This window comes from Bombina bombina, chromosome 1 (assembly GCF_027579735.1).
Source record: "Bombina bombina isolate aBomBom1 chromosome 1, aBomBom1.pri, whole genome shotgun sequence".
NCBI lineage: Eukaryota > Metazoa > Chordata > Amphibia > Anura > Bombinatoridae > Bombina > Bombina bombina.
This window is the reverse complement of record NC_069499.1, coordinates 1195150717-1195166756: the sequence shown is the minus strand read 5'-3', so window position 1 is coordinate 1195166756 and position 16040 is coordinate 1195150717. Positions and strand designations below refer to the sequence as shown.

General features: G+C 42.5%; 1 protein-coding gene across 2 annotated transcripts in view; it reads right to left on the bottom strand.

Moving 5' to 3' along the window:
* Positions 1 to 16040, bottom strand: part of SGCA (sarcoglycan alpha) — a 190014-nt gene that overhangs the window by 44240 nt on the left and 129734 nt on the right. For both annotated transcript variants that reach the window (XM_053700092.1, XM_053700094.1), the window contains exon 5: positions 6974 to 7172. In XM_053700092.1, coding sequence (XP_053556067.1) covers positions 6974 to 7172 — 199 coding nt within the window. The remainder of the gene's footprint in view (positions 1 to 6973; positions 7173 to 16040) is intronic.

Genomic DNA, 16040 nt, shown 5'->3' with positions numbered 1-16040 from the left:
AGAGAGAAGCGCTCTACCAGGAACGAACAACAGCTCAGTGGCTTGTTCTATGGCGATTTACCACCCGGAAGCAGCCTCTTTTAGACCAGTGTACTTTTCACAGAAGAAAACTTTCCTGAAATATATCAGTCTGATCCCGCCAAGTAAGGTCAGTCCAGCCCCGAAATACCAGGCAATTCTCCTCTGAACAAGGAACATGACAACCCCAGACGATCGTTTCGGCCTCCTATGGGCCTCGTCAGTGAGGTGCAGCCACATTCCTCTAAGCACACTGGGCAAGGAGTCCACGTCTGGTTTCCCCCATCACCCATAGGGAGACTTCCCCAGGGTCATAATAATTTGCATACAAAGAGAGAAGCGCTCTACCAGGAACGAACAACAGCTCAGTGGCTTGTTCTATGGCGATTTACCACCCGGAAGCAGCCTCTTTTAGACCAGTGTACTTTTCACAGAAGAAAACTTTCCTGAAGTATATCAGTCTGATCCCGCCAAGTAAGGTCAGTCCAGCCCCGAAATACCAGGCAATTCTCCTCTGAACAAGGAACATGACAACCCCAGACGATCGTTTCGGCCTCCTATGGGCCTCGTCAGTGAGGTGCAGCCACATTCCTCTAAGCACACTGGGCAAGGAGTCCACGTCTGGTTTCCCCCATCACCCATAGGGAGACTTCCCCAGGGTCATAATAATTTGCATACAAAGAGAGAAGCGCTCTACCAGGAACGAACAACAGCTCAGGGGCTTGTTCTATGGCGATTTACCACCCGGAAGCAGCCTCTTTTAGACCAGTGTACTTTTCACAGAAGAAAACTTTCCTGAAGTATATCAGTCTGATCCTGCCAAGTAAGGTCAGTCCAGCCCCGAAATACCAGGCGATTCTCCTCTGAACAAGGAACATGACAACCCCAGACGATCGTTTTGGCCTCCTATGGGTCTCGTCAGTGAGGTGCAGCCACATTACTCTAAGCACACTGGGCAAGGAGTCCACGTCTGGTTTCCCCCATCACCCATAGGGAGACTTCCCCAGGGTCATAATAATTTGCATACAAAGAGAGAAGCACTCTACCAGGAACGAACAACAGCTCAGTGGCTTGTTCTATGGCGATTTACCACCCGGAAGCAGCCTCTTTTAGACCAGTGTACTTTCACAGAAGAAAACTTTCCTGAAGTATATCAGTCTGATCCCGCCAAGTAAGGTCAGTCCAGCCCCGAAATACCAGGCAATTCTCCTCTGAACAAGGAACATGACAACCCCAAACTAATGTTTGTGATGCGGGAGTGTGGCGGTTTAGGGGTTAATATGTTTATTATAGTGGCGACGATGTCCGGAGCGGCAGATTAGGGGTTAATAAGTATATTGTAGATGTCGGGTGCGGCAGATTAGAGGTTAATAAGTGTAAGATTAGGGGTGTTTAGACTCGGGGTTCATGTTAGGGTGTTAGGTGTAAACATACATTTTCTTTCCCCATAGGAATCAATGGGGCTGCATAACTGAGGTTTACGCTGCTTTATTGCAGGTGTTAGACTTTTTCTCAGTCGGCTCTCCCCATTGATGTCTATGGGGAAATCGTGCACAAGCACGTACAACCAGCTCACCACTGACTTAAGTAGCGCTGGTATTGGAGTGCAGTATGGAGCACAATTTTGCTCTACGCTCACTTCTTGCCTTTTAACGCCAGGTTTCTGAAAACCTGTAATACCAGAGCTGTAGGTAAGTGAGCGGTGAGAATAACGTGCAAGTTAACACCGCACCCCTCATAATGCAAAACTCGTAATCTAGTCGTATATTATTAGAAGTTTATGAAAGAATCTATGACTCTACACAAGTTACATAAATTCTCTATAAACCATACAATAACGAATATCACAATCTACTCAAAAAACATGGCAAGGCCTCATGTAATATTACTTAAGTTTCTATAATATAGAGAATTTCAAAACACTGCATGGCCCATTGTGACACGCAGTTTTATTCAATTACATGCCCCTAACAAACACCCTTACAGAATCTCGAAGAATCGTGACCTTTAGATAATGGGAGCCTGTTAAACATTCCTTGCCAGTTTGAGAAAATTGGTGATTGATTGGCTTCCAGACATGGCATATCTGAAGATCCTTAAGTTGAAGAGCAAGATACTCATCAGTGGGCAGCTGGGTGCCGGATACAACCTGATTTTGTTGCACATAGATAATGAGGTTCTATAGGGCTAGTGTAATTCACATAGAAGGGACAAAATGGAATCAGAGGTATGTGTTCAACTTGAAATGGATCTCCCCAGTAGAAAAAGAAAAGAAGCAGAGCTCTGAGGAAAGCAGTTCAACTTAAAAAAAACTGGATAGGGAACTGAGAAGAAGAAGGTGTTTCTCTGATTAATTTTGCTGAAGTTTATGCCATTTTCTAAGTAGTGAATTAATTATAACACAACAGTAATAAATGATCTTCTGCATCATGTACTGCCACAAAGATTGTGAAAGAAATAACAGAGACTATAGTAACAGTAAAAGTAAGATTAGAATGAGTGGAATATTCTATGGCCTAGATTTGGAGTTCGGCGGTAGCCGTCAAAACCAGCGTTAGAGGCTCCTAACGCTGGTTTTGGCCGCCCGCTGGTATTTGGAGTCAGTGATTAAAGGGTCTAACGCTCACTTTACAGCCGCGACTTTTCCATACCGCAGATCCCCCTACGCCATTTGCGTAGCCTATATTTTCAATGGGATCTTTCTAACGCTGGTATTTAGAGTCGTTTCTGAAGTGAGCGTTAGAGCTCTAACGACAAAATTCCAGCCGCCTGAAAATAGCAGGAGTTAAGAGCTTTCTGGCTAACGCCGGTTTATAAAGCTCTTAACTACTGTACCCTAAAGTACACTAACACCCATAAACTACCTATGTACCCCTAAACCGAGGTCCCCCCACACCGCCGCCACTCGATTAAAATTTTTAACCCCTAATCTGCCGACCGCCACCTACGTTATATTTATGTACCCCTAATCTGCTGCCCCTAACCCCGCCGACCCCTGTATTATATTTATTCACCCCTAACCTGCCCCCCACAACGTCGCCGCCAGCTACTTACAATAATTAACCCCTAATCTTCCGACCGCAAATCGCCGCCACCTACGTTATCCCTATGTACCCCTAATCTGCTGCCCCTAACATCGCCGACCCCTATATTATATTTATTAACCCCTAATCTGCCCCCCTCAACGTCGCCGACACCTGCCTACACTTATTAACCCCTAATCTGCCGAGCGGACCTGAGCGCTACTATAATAAAGTTATTAACCCCTAATCCGCCTCACTAACCCTATCATAAATAGTATTAACCCCTAATCTGCCCTCCCTAACATCGCCGACACCTACCTTCAATTATTAACCCCTAAACTTCCGATCGGAGCTCACCGCTATTCTAATAAATGGATTAACCCCTAAAGCTAAGTCTAACCCTAACACTAACACCCCCCTAAGTTAAATATAATTTTTATCTAACGAAATAAATTAACTCTTATTAAATAACTTATTCCTATTTAAAGCTAAATACTTACCTGTAAAATAAATCCTAATATAGCTACAATATAAATTATAATTATATTATAGCTATTTTAGGATTAATATTTATTTTACAGGCAACTTTGTAATTATTTTAACCAGGTACAATAGCTATTAAATAGTTAAGAACTATTTAATAGTTACCTAGTTAAAATAATAACAAATTTACCTGTAAAATAAATCCTAACCTAAGTTATAATTAAACCTAACACTACCCTATCAATAAAATAATTAAATAAACTACCTACAATTACCTACAATTAACCTAACACTACACTATCAATAAATTAATTAAACACAATTGCTACAAATAAATACAATTAAATAAACTAGCTAAAGTACAAAAAATAAAAAAGAACTAAGTTACAGAAAATAAAAAAATATTTACAAACATAAGAAAAATATTACAACAATTTTAAACTAATTACACCTACTCTAAGCCCCCTAATAAAATAACAAAGCCCCCCAAAATAAAAAATTCCCTACCCTATTCTAAATTAAAAAAGTTACAAGCTCTTTTACCTTACCAGCCCTGAACAGGGCCCTTTGCGGGGCATGCCCCAAGAATTTCAGCTCTTTTGCCTGTAAAAAAAAACATACAATACCCCCCCCCCAACATTACAACCCACCACCCACATACCCCTAATCTAAACCAAACCCCCCTTAAATAAACCTAACACTAATCCCCTGAAGATCTTCCTACCTTGTCTTCACCATCCAGGTATCACCGATCCGTCCTGGCTCCAAGATCTTCATCCAACCCAAGCGGGGGTTGGCGATCCATAATCCGGTGCTCCAAAGTCTTCCTCCTATCCGGCAAGAAGAGGACATCCGGACCGGCAAACATCTTCTCCAAGCGGCATCTTCGATCTTCTTCCATCCGGTGCGGAGCGGGTCCATCTTGAAGCAGGCGACGCGGATCCATCCTCTTCTTCCGATGTCTCCCGACTAATGACGGTTCCTTTAAGGGACGTCATCCAAGATGGCATCCCTCGAATTCCGATTGGCTGATAGGATTCTATCAGCCAATCGGAATTAAGGTAGGAATTTTCTGATTGGCTGATGGAATCAGCCAATCAGAATCAAGTTCAATCCGATTGGCTGATCCAATCAGCCAATCAGATTGAGCTCGCATTCTATTGGCTGTTCCGATCAGCCAATAGAATGCGAGCTCAATCTGATTGGCTGATGGGATCGGCCAATCGGATTGAACTTGATTCTGATTGGCTGATTCCATCAGCCAATCAGAAAATTCCTACCTTAATTCCGATTGGCTGATAGAATCCTATCAGCCAATCGGAATTCGAGGGACGCCATCTTGGATGACGTCCCTTAAAGGAACCGTCATTAGTCGGGAGACATCGGAAGAAGAGGATGGATCCGCGTCGCCTGCTTCAAGATGGACCCGCTCCGCACCGGATGGAAGAAGATCGAAGATGCCGCTTGGAGAAGATGTTTGCCAGTCCGGATGTCCTCTTCTTGCCGGATAGGAGGAAGACTTTGGAGCACCGGATTATGGATCGCCAACCCCCGCTTGGGTTGGATGAAGATCTTGGAGCCAGGACGGATCGGTGATACCTGGATGGTGAAGACAAGGTAGGAAGATCTTCAGGGGATTAGTGTTAGGTTTATTTAAGGGGGGTTTGGGTTAGATTAGGGGTATGTGGGTGGTGGGTTGTAATGTTGGGGGGGGGGTATTGTATGTTTTTTTTTACAGGCAAAAGAGCTGAAATTCTTGGGGCATGCCCCGCAAAGGGCCCTGTTCAGGGCTGGTAAGGTAAAAGAGCTTGTAACTTTTTTAATTTAGAATAGGGTAGGGAATTTTTTATTTTGGGGGGCTTTGTTATTTTATTAGGGGGCTTAGAGTAGGTGTAATTAGTTTAAAATTGTTGTAATATTTTTCTTATGTTTGTAAATATTTTTTTATTTTCTGTAACTTAGTTCTTTTTTATTTTTTGTACTTTAGCTAGTTTATTTAATTGTATTTATTTGTAGCAATTGTGTTTAATTAATTTATTGATAGTGTAGTGTTAGGTTAATTGTAGGTAATTGTAGGTAGTTTATTTAATTATTTTATTGATAGGGTAGTGTTAGGTTTAATTATAACTTAGGTTAGGATTTATTTTACAGGTAAATTTGTTATTATTTTAACTAGGTAACTATTAAATAGTTCTTAACTATTTAATAGCTATTGTACCTGGTTAAAATAATTACAAAGTTGCCTGTAAAATAAATATTAATCCTAAAATAGCTATAATATAATTATAATTTATATTGTAGCAATATTAGGATTTATTTTACAGGTAAGTATTTAGCTTTAAATAGGAATAAGTTATTTAATAAGAGTTAATTTATTTCGTTAGATAAAAATTATATTTAACTTAGGGGGGTGTTAGTGTTAGGGTTAGACTTAGCTTTAGGGGTTAATCCATTTATTAGAATAGCGGTGAGCTCCGCTCGGAAGTTTAGGGGTTAATAATTGAAGGTAGGTGTCGGCGATGTTAGGGAGGGCAGATTAGGGGTTAATACTATTTATGATAGGGTTAGTGAGGCGGATTAGGGGTTAATAACTTTATTATAGTAGCGCTCAGGTCCGCTCGGCAGATTAGGGGTTAATAAGTGTAGGTAGGTGTCGGCGACGTTGTGGGGGGCAGATTAGGGGTTAATAAATATAACATAGGGGTCGGCGATGTTAGGGCAGCAGATTAGGGGTACATAGGGATAACGTAGGTGGCGGCGTTTTACGGAGCGGCAGATTAGGGGTTAAAAGTGTAATGCAGGGGTCAGCAATAGCGGGGGCGGCAGATTAGGGGTTAATAAGTGTAAGGGTAGGGGTGTTTAGACTCGGGGTACATGTTAGGGTGTTAGGTGCAGACGTAGGAAGTGTTTCCCCATAGGAAACAATGGGGCTGCGTTAGGAGCTGAACGCTGCTTTTTTGCAGGTGTTAGGTTTTTTTTCAGCTCAAACAGTCCCATTGTTTCCTATGGGAGAATCGTGCACGAGCACGTTTTTGAGGCCGGCCGCGTCCGTAAGCAACTCTGGTATCGAGAGTTGCATTTGCGGTAAAAATGCTCTACGCTCCTTTTTTGGAGCCTAACGCAGCATTTGTTTTAACTCTCGATACCAGAGTTAAATTTATGGTGCGGCCAGAAAAAAGCCCGCGGAGCGTTAACAGCCCTTTTACCGCCGAACTCCAAATCTAGGCCTTTGTTTGGGGATTATGAGAGGACAACAATGTAAGAACCATTGGTGCTATAGGGCAAACAGTGGCTTACAGTTTGGTGTAAGGGAACGTTTTGTTAGAGCGGGGGATATGAACAGAGTTGTGCAAGAACCATGAATGTCAGTGGGGCATTGTTAAACCATTTTTAGGAATGCAACCAGTGAAACAAAACTGGGTATTTGGTATATGATTTTCTGAACATACCCCTCTTTCATTCCTGGTATTGGGAGTGGAACTCTACCCCCCTTATCAAGGGCTGATGTTATATTAATGACTGTCAGTCGCTGAAGTCCCCATACATCTCGGAGAGGACCCTGAAAATCAAGTTGTGCCTCTGGTGGTAGCATCTCCTCTACATCCCAGTTTAGGATCAAGAATTCTGCTTTGTATGGGATCTGAATATCTGTGGAGTAGCAATGTAAAAAAATATGACAATGGTGAGAAAATAATGAGCAAACAATGGGGGACAGGAGCAGTGTTCGTCTAAGGACAGTTTTGTGTGTGGCTCAGCAGTGAAACAGTTAATTAGGTAACCGCAGCCTGCAATTAGCAAGCACTGCACAATGCAGACTGCAAGGTATGGTTCTCTTATTAACTGTTTCACTGCTGGGCAGCACACAAAACTGACCATTGAGGGAAAACTGGACAGGAGTTAATGGGGTAAGAGTCAATTTAAGATTAAGGTGAAAAACATAATTTATGTAAGAACTTACCTGATAAATTCATTTCTTTCATATTGGCAAGAGTCCATGAGCTAGTGACGTATGGGATATACATTCCTACCAGGAGGGGCAAAGTTTCCCAAACCTCAAAATGCCTATAAATACACCCCCTACCACACCCACAATTCAGTTTAACGAATAGCCAAGAAGTGGGGTGATAAGAAAGGAGCGAAATCATCAAACAAGGAATTGGAATAATTGTGCTTTATACAAAAAAATCATAACCACCACAAAAAAGGGTGGGCCTCATGGACTCTTGCCAATATGAAAGAAATTAATTTATCAGGTAAGTTCTTACATAAATTATGTTTTCTTTCATGTAATTGGCAAGAGTCCATGAGCTAGTGACGTATGGGATAGCAGATACCCAAGATGTGGAACTTCCACGCAAGAGTCACTAGAGAGGGAGGGATAAAAATAAAGACATCCAATTCGGCTGAAAAATAAATCCACAACCCAAATCAAAAGTTTTAATCTTTATATGGAAAAAAAACAGAATTTATGTTTACCTGATAAATTACTTTCTCCAACGGTGTGTCCGGTCCACGGCGTCATCCTTACTTGTGGGATATTCTCTTCCCCAACAGGAAATGGCAAAGAGCCCAGCAAAGCTGGTCACATGATCCCTCCTAGGCTCCGCCTACCCCAGTCATTCGACCGACGTTAAGGAGGAATATTTGCATAGGAGAAACCATATGATACCGTGGTGACTGTAGTTAAAGAAAATAAATTATCAGACCTGATTAAAAAACCAGGGCGGGCCGTGGACCGGACACACCGTTGGAGAAAGTAATTTATCAGGTAAACATAAATTCTGTTTTCTCCAACATAGGTGTGTCCGGTCCATGGCGTCATCCTTACTTGTGGGAACCAATACCAAAGCTTTAGGACACGGATGAAGGGAGGGAGCAAATCAGGTCACCTAAATGGAAGGCACCACGGCTTGCAAAACCTTTCTCCCAAAAACAGCCTCAGAAGAAGCAAAAGTATCAAACTTGTAAAATTTGGTAAAAGTGTGCAGTGAAGACCAAGTCGCTGCCCTACATATCTGATCAACAGAAGCCTCGTTCTTGAAGGCCCATGTGGAAGCCACAGCCCTAGTGGAATGAGCTGTGATTCTTTCAGGAGGCTGCCGTCCAGCAGTCTCGTAAGCCAATCTGATGATGCTTTTAATCCAAAAAGAGAGAGAGGTAGAAGTTGCTTTTTGACCTCTCCTTTTACCAGAATAAACAACAAACAAGGAAGATGTTTGTCTAAAATCCTTTGTAGCATCTAAATAGAATTTTAGAGCGCGAACAACATCCAAATTGTGCAACAAACGTTCCTTCTTCGAAACTGGTTTCGGACACAAAGAAGGCACGACTATCTCCTGGTTAATGTTTTTGTTAGAAACAACTTTTGGAAGAAAACCAGGTTTAGTACGTAAAACCAAAAACAAAACTTTCCAAGATAATAACTTAATATCAACGGAATGTAAGGGTTCAAACGGAACCCCCTGAAGAACTGAAAGAACTAAGTTGAGACTCCAAGGGGGAGTCAAAGGTTTGTAAACAGGCTTAATTCTAACCAGAGCCTGAACAAAGGCTTGAACATCTGGCACAGCTGCCAGCTTTTTGTGGAGTAACACAGACAAGGCAGAAATCTGTCCCTTCAAGGAACTTGCAGATAATCCTTTCTCTAATCCTTCTTGAAGAAAGGATAGAATCTTAGGAATCTTTACCTTGTCCCAAGGGAATCCTTTAGATTCACACCAACAGATATATTTTTTCCATATTTTGTGGTAAATTTTTCTAGTTACAGGCTTTCTGGCCTGAACAAGAGTATCAATAACAGAATCTGAGAACCCTCGTTTTGATAAGATCAAGCGTTCAATCTCCAAGCAGTCAGCTGGAGTGAGACCAGATTCGGATGTTCGAACGGACCTTGAACAAGAAGGTCTCGTCTCAAAGGTAGCTTCCATGGTGGAGCCGATGACATATTCACCAGCTCTGCATACCAAGTCCTGCGTGGCCACGCAGGAGCTATCAAGATCACCGACGCCCTCTCCTGACGGATCCTGGCTACCAGCCTGGGGATGAGAGGAAACGGCGGGAATACATAAGCTAGTTTGAAGGTCCAAGGTGCTACTAGTGCATCTACTAGAGTCGCCTTGGGATCCCTGGATCTGGACCCGTAGCAAGGAACCTTGAAGTTCTGACGAGAGGCCATAAGATCCATGTCTGGAATGCCCCACAGTTGAGTAATTTGGGCAAAGATTTCCGGATGGAGTTCCCACTCCCCCGGATGTAATGTCTGACGACTCAGAAAATCCGCTTCCCAATTTTCCACTCCTGGGATGTGGATTGCAGACAGGTGGCAGGAGTGAGTCTCCGCCCATTGAATGATTTTGGTCACTTCTTCCATCGCCAGGGAACTCCTTGTTCCCCCCTGATGGTTGATGTACGCAACAGTCGTCAAGTTGTCTGATTGAAACCGTATGAACTTGGCCTTTGCTAGCTGAGGCCAAGCCTTGAGAGCATTGAATATCGCTCTTAGTTCCAGAATATTTATCGGTAGAAGAGATTCTTCCCGAGACCAAAGACCCTGAGCTTTCAGGGATCCCCAGACCGCGCCCCAGCCCATCAGACTGGCGTCGGTCGTGACAATGACCCACTCTGGTCTGCGGAAGGTCATCCCTTGTGACAGGTTGTCCAGGGACAGCCACCAACGGAGTGAGTCTCTGGTCCTCTGATTTACTTGTATCTTTGGAGACAAGTCTGTATAGTCCCCATTCCACTGACTGAGCATGCACAGTTGTAATGGTCTTAGATGAATGCGCGCAAAAGGAACTATGTCCATTGCCGCTACCATCAAACCTATTACTTCCATGCACTGCGCTATGGAAGGAAGAGGAACGGAATGAAGTGTCCGACAAGAGTTTAGAAGTTTTGTTTTTCTGGCCTCTGTCAGAAAAATCCTCATTTCTAAGGAGTCTATTATTGTTCCCAAGAAGGGAACCCTTGTCGACGGAGATAGAGAACTCTTTTCCACGTTCACTTTCCATCCGTGAGATCTGAGAAAGGCCAGGACTATGTCCGTGTGAGCCTTTGCTTGAGGAAGGGACGACGCTTGAATCAGAATGTCGTCCAAGTAAGGTACTACTGCAATGCCCCTTGGTCTTAGCACCGCTAGAAGGGACCCTAGTACCTTTGTGAAAATCCTTGGAGCAGTGGCTAATCCGAAAGGAAGCGCCACGAACTGGTAATGCTTGTCCAGGAATGCGAACCTTAGGAACCGATGATGTTCCTTGTGGATAGGAATATGTAGATACGCATCCTTTAAATCCACCGTGGTCATGAATTGACCTTCCTGGATGGAAGGAAGAATTGTTCGAATGGTTTCCATTTTGAACGATGGAACCTTGAGAAACTTGTTTAAGATCTTGAGATCTAAGATTGGTCTGAACGTTCCCTCTTTTTTGGGAACTATGAACAGATTGGAGTAGAACCCCATCCCTTGTTCTCCTAATGGAACAGGATGAATCACTCCCATTTTTAACAGGTCTTCTACACAATGTAAGAATGCCTGTCTTTTTATGTGGTCTGAAGACAATTGAGACCTGTGGAACCTCCCCCTTGGGGGAAGCCCCTTGAATTCCAGAAGATAACCTTGGGAGACTATTTCTAGTGCCCAAGGATCCAGAACATCTCTTGCCCAAGCCTGAGCGAAGAGAGAGAGTCTGCCCCCCACCAGATCCGGTCCCGGATCGGGGGCCAACATTTCATGCTGTCTTGGTAGCAGTGGCAGGTTTCTTGGCCTGCTTTCCCTTGTTCCAGCCTTGCATTGGTCTCCAGGCTGGCTTGGCTTGAGAAGTATTACCCTCTTGCTTAGAGGACGTAGCACTTGGGGCTGGTCCGTTTCTACGAAAGGGACGAAAATTAGGTTTATTTTTGGCCTTGAAAGACCTATCCTGAGGAAGGGCGTGGCCCTTACCCCCAGTGATATCAGAGATAATCTCTTTCAAGTCAGGGCCAAACAGCGTTTTCCCCTTGAAAGGAATGTTAAGGAGTTTGTTCTTGGAAGACGCATCAGCTGACCAAGATTTCAACCAAAGCGCTCTGCGCGCCACAATAGCAAACCCAGAATTCTTTGCCGCTAACCTAGCCAATTGCAAAGTGGCGTCTAGGGTGAAAGAATTAGCCAATTTGAGAGCACGGATTCTGTCCATAATCTCCTCATAAGGAGGAGAATCACTATCGATCGCCTTTACTAGCTCATCGAACCAGAAACACGCGGCTGTAGTGACAGGGACAATGCATGAAATTGGTTGTAGAAGGTAACCCTGCTGAACAAACATCTTTTTAAGCAAACCTTCTAATTTTTTATCCATAGGATCTTTGAAAGCACAACTATCTTCTATGGGTATAGTGGTGCGTTTGTTTAAAGTAGAAACCGCTCCCTCGACCTTGGGGACTGTCTGCCATAAGTCCTTTCTGGGGTCGACCATAGGAAACAATTTTTTAAATATGGGGGGAGGGACGAAAGGTATACCGGGCCTTTCCCATTCTTTATTTACAATGTCCGCCACCCGCTTGGGTATAGGAAAAGCTTCTGGGAGCCCCGGGACCTCTAGGAACTTGTCCATTTTACATAGTTTCTCTGGGATGATCAAATTCTCACAATCATCCAGAGTGGATAATACCTCCTTAAGCAGAGCGCGGAGATGTTCCAACTTAAATTTAAATGTAATCACATCGGGTTCAGCTTGTTGAGAAATTTTCCCTGAATCTGAAATTTCTCCCTCAGACAAAACCTCCCTGGCCCCCTCAGACTGGTGTAGGGGCATTTCAGAACCATTATCATCAGCGTCCTCATGCTCTTCAGTATCTAAAACAGAGCAGTCGCGCTTACGCTGATAAGTGGGCATTTTGGCTAAAATGTTTTTGATAGAATTATCCATTACAGCCGTTAATTGTTGCATAGTAAGGAGTATTGGCGCGCTAGATGTACTAGGGGCCTCCTGAGTGGGCAAGACTCGTGTAGACGAAGGAGGGAATGATGCAGTACCATGCTTACTCCACTCACTTGAGGAATCATCTTGGGCATCATTTTCAGTGTCACATAAATCACATTTATTTAAATGAGAAGGAACCCTGGCTTCCCCACATTCAGAACACAGTCTATCTGGTAGTTCAGACATGTTAAACAGGCATAAACTTGATAACAAAGTACAAAAAACGTTTTAAAATAAAACCGTTACTGTCACTTTAAATTTTAAACTGAACACACTTTATTACTGCAATTGCGAAAAAGTATGAAGGAATTGTTCAAAATTCACCAAAATTTCACCACAGTGTCTTAAAGCCTTAAAAGTATTGCACACCAAATTTGGAAGCTTTAACCCTTAAAATAACGGAACCGGAGCCGTTTTTAACTTTAACCCCTTTACAGTCCCTGGTATCTGCTTTGCTGAGACCCAACCAAGCCCAAAGGGGAATACGATACCAAATGACGCCTTCAGAAAGTCTTTTCTATGTATCAGAGCTCCTCACACATGCGACTGCATGTCATGCCTCTCAAAAACAAGTGCGCAATACCGGCGCGAAAATGAGGCTCTGCCTATGATTAGGGAAAGCCCCTAAAGAATAAGGTGTCTAAAACAGTGCCTGCCGATATTATTTTACCAAAATACCCAGATTAAATGATTCCTCAAGGCTAAATATGTGTAATATATGAATCGATTTAGCCCAGAAAATGTCTACAGTCTTAATAAGCCCTTGTGAAGCCCTTATTTACTGTCTGAATAAAAATGGCTTACCGGATCCCATAGGGAAAATGACAGCTTCCAGCATTACATCGTCTTGTTAGAATGTGTCATACCTCAAGCAGCAAAAGACTGCTCACTGTTCCCCCAACTGAAGTTAATTCCTCTCAACAGTCCTGTGTGGAACAGCCATGGATTTTAGTAACGGTTGCTAAAATCATTTTCCTCTTACAAACAGAAATCTTCATCTCTTTTCTGTTTCAGAGTAAATAGTACATACCAGCACTATTTTAAAATAACAAACTCTTGATTGAATAATAAAAACTACAGTTAAACACTAAAAAACTCTAAGCCATCTCCGTGGAGATGTTGCCTGTACAACGGCAAAGAGAATGACTGGGGTAGGCGGAGCCTAGGAGGGATCATGTGACCAGCTTTGCTGGGCTCTTTGCCATTTCCTGTTGGGGAAGAGAATATCCCACAAGTAAGGATGACGCCGTGGACCGGACACACCTATGTTGGAGAAACTAAAATTATAAGCAGAAGAATCAAACTGAAACAGCTGCCTGAAGTACTTTTCTACCAAAAACTGCTTCTGAAGAAGAAAAAACATCAAAATGGTAGAATTTAGTAAAAGTATGCAAAGAAGACCAAGTTGCTGCTTTGCAAATCTGATCAACAGAAGCTTCATTCTTAAAAACCCAGGAAGTAGAAACTGACCTAGTAGAATGAGCCGTAATCTTTTGAGGCGGGGACTTACCGGACTCCACATAAGCATGATGAATCAAAGACTTTAACCAAGACGCCAAAGAAATGGCAGAAGCCTTCTGACCTTTCCTAGAACCAGAAAAGATAACAAATAGACTAGAAGTCTTTCTGAAATCTTTAGTAGCTTCAACATAATATTTCAAAGCTCTTACTACATCCAAAGAATGTAAAGATCTCTCCAGAGAATTATTGGGATTAGGACACAACGAAGGGACAACAATTTCTCTACTAATGTTGTTAGAATTCACAACTTTAGGTAAAAATTTAAATGAAGTCCGCAACACCGCCTTATCCTGATGAAAAATCAGAAAAGGAGATTAACAAGAAAGAGCAGATAACTCAGAAACTCTTCTAGCAGAAGAGATGGCCAAAAGGAACAAAACTTTCCAAGAAAGTAATTTAATATCCAGAGAATGCATAGGTTCAAACGGAGGAGCCTGTAAGGCCCTCAGAACCAAATTAAGACTCCAAGGAGGAGAGATTGACTTAATGACAGGTTTGATACGAACCAAAGCCTGTACAAAGCAATGAATATCAGGAAGATTAGCGATCTTTCTGTGAAAAAGAACAGAAAGAGCAGAGATTTGTCCTTTCAAAGAACTTGCAGACAAACCCTTATCCAAACCATCCTGAAGAAATTGTAAAATTCTAGGAATTCTAAAAGAATGCCAAGAGAATTTATGTGAAGAACACCAAGAAATGTAAGTCTTCCAAACTCGATAATAAATCTTTCTAGAGACAGATTTACGAGCCTGTAACATAGTATTAATCACTGAGTCAGAGAAACCTCTATGACTAAGAATCAAGCGTTCAATCTCCATACCTTCAAATTTAATGATTTGAGATCCTGATGGAAAAATGGGCCTTGAGATAGAAGGTCTGGTCTTAACGGAAGTGTCCAAGGTTGGAAACTGGCCCTCCGAATGAGATCCACATACCAAAACCTGTGAGGCCATGCTGGAGCCACCAGAATAGTCCTTATAGTCACCATTTTGATGTTGGTATCCTTACATAACGATTCAATATTTTTAGATCCAGAACTGGTCTGAAGGAATTCTCCTTCTTTGGTACAATGAATAGATTTGAGTAAAACCCCAGACCCCGTTCCAAAACTGGAACTGGCATAATTACCCCAGCCAACTCTAGGTCTGAAACACATTTCAGAAATGCCTGAGCCTTCACTGGATTTACTGGAATGCGTGAGAGAAAAAATCTTCTCACAGGCGGCCTTACCTTGAAACCTATTCTGTACCCTTGTGAAACAATGTTCTGAATCCAAAGATTGTGAATCGAATTGATCCAAACATCTTTGAAAAATCGTAACCTGCCCCCTACCAGCTGTGCTGGAATGAGGGCTGCACCTTCATGCGGATTTGGGAGCTGGTTTTGACTTTCTAAAAGGCTTGGATTTATTCCAGACTGGAGAAGGTTTCCAAACGGAAACTGTTCCTTTAGAGGAAGGGTCAGGCTTCTGCTCCTTATTCTGACGAAAGGAACGAAAACGATTAGCAGCCCTATATTTACCTTTAGATTTTTCGTCCTGAGGCAAAAAGGCTCCCTTCCCCCCAGTAACAGTTGAAATGATTGAATCCAACTGAGAACCAAACAATTTATTACCTTGGAAAGAGAGAGAAAGCAAAGTTGACTTAGAAGTCATATCTGCATTCCAAGTTTTAAGCCATAAAGCTCTTCGAGCTAAAATAGCTAAAGACATATACCTGACATCAATTCTAATGATATCAAAAATGGCATCACAAACAAAGTTATTAGCATGTTGAAGAAGTTTAACAATGCTATAAGTATTATGGTCTGATACTTGTTGCGCTAAAGCCTCCAACCAGAAAGTTGAAGCTGCAGCAACATCAGCCAAAGAAATAGCAGGTCTAAGAAGATTACCTGAATATAAATAAGCCTTCCTTAGAAAGGATTCAAGCTTTCTATCTAAAGGATCTTTAAACGAAGTACTATCTGCCGTAGGAATAGTAGTACGTTTAGCAAGAGTAGAGATAGCCCCATCAACTTTGGGGATTTTGTCCCA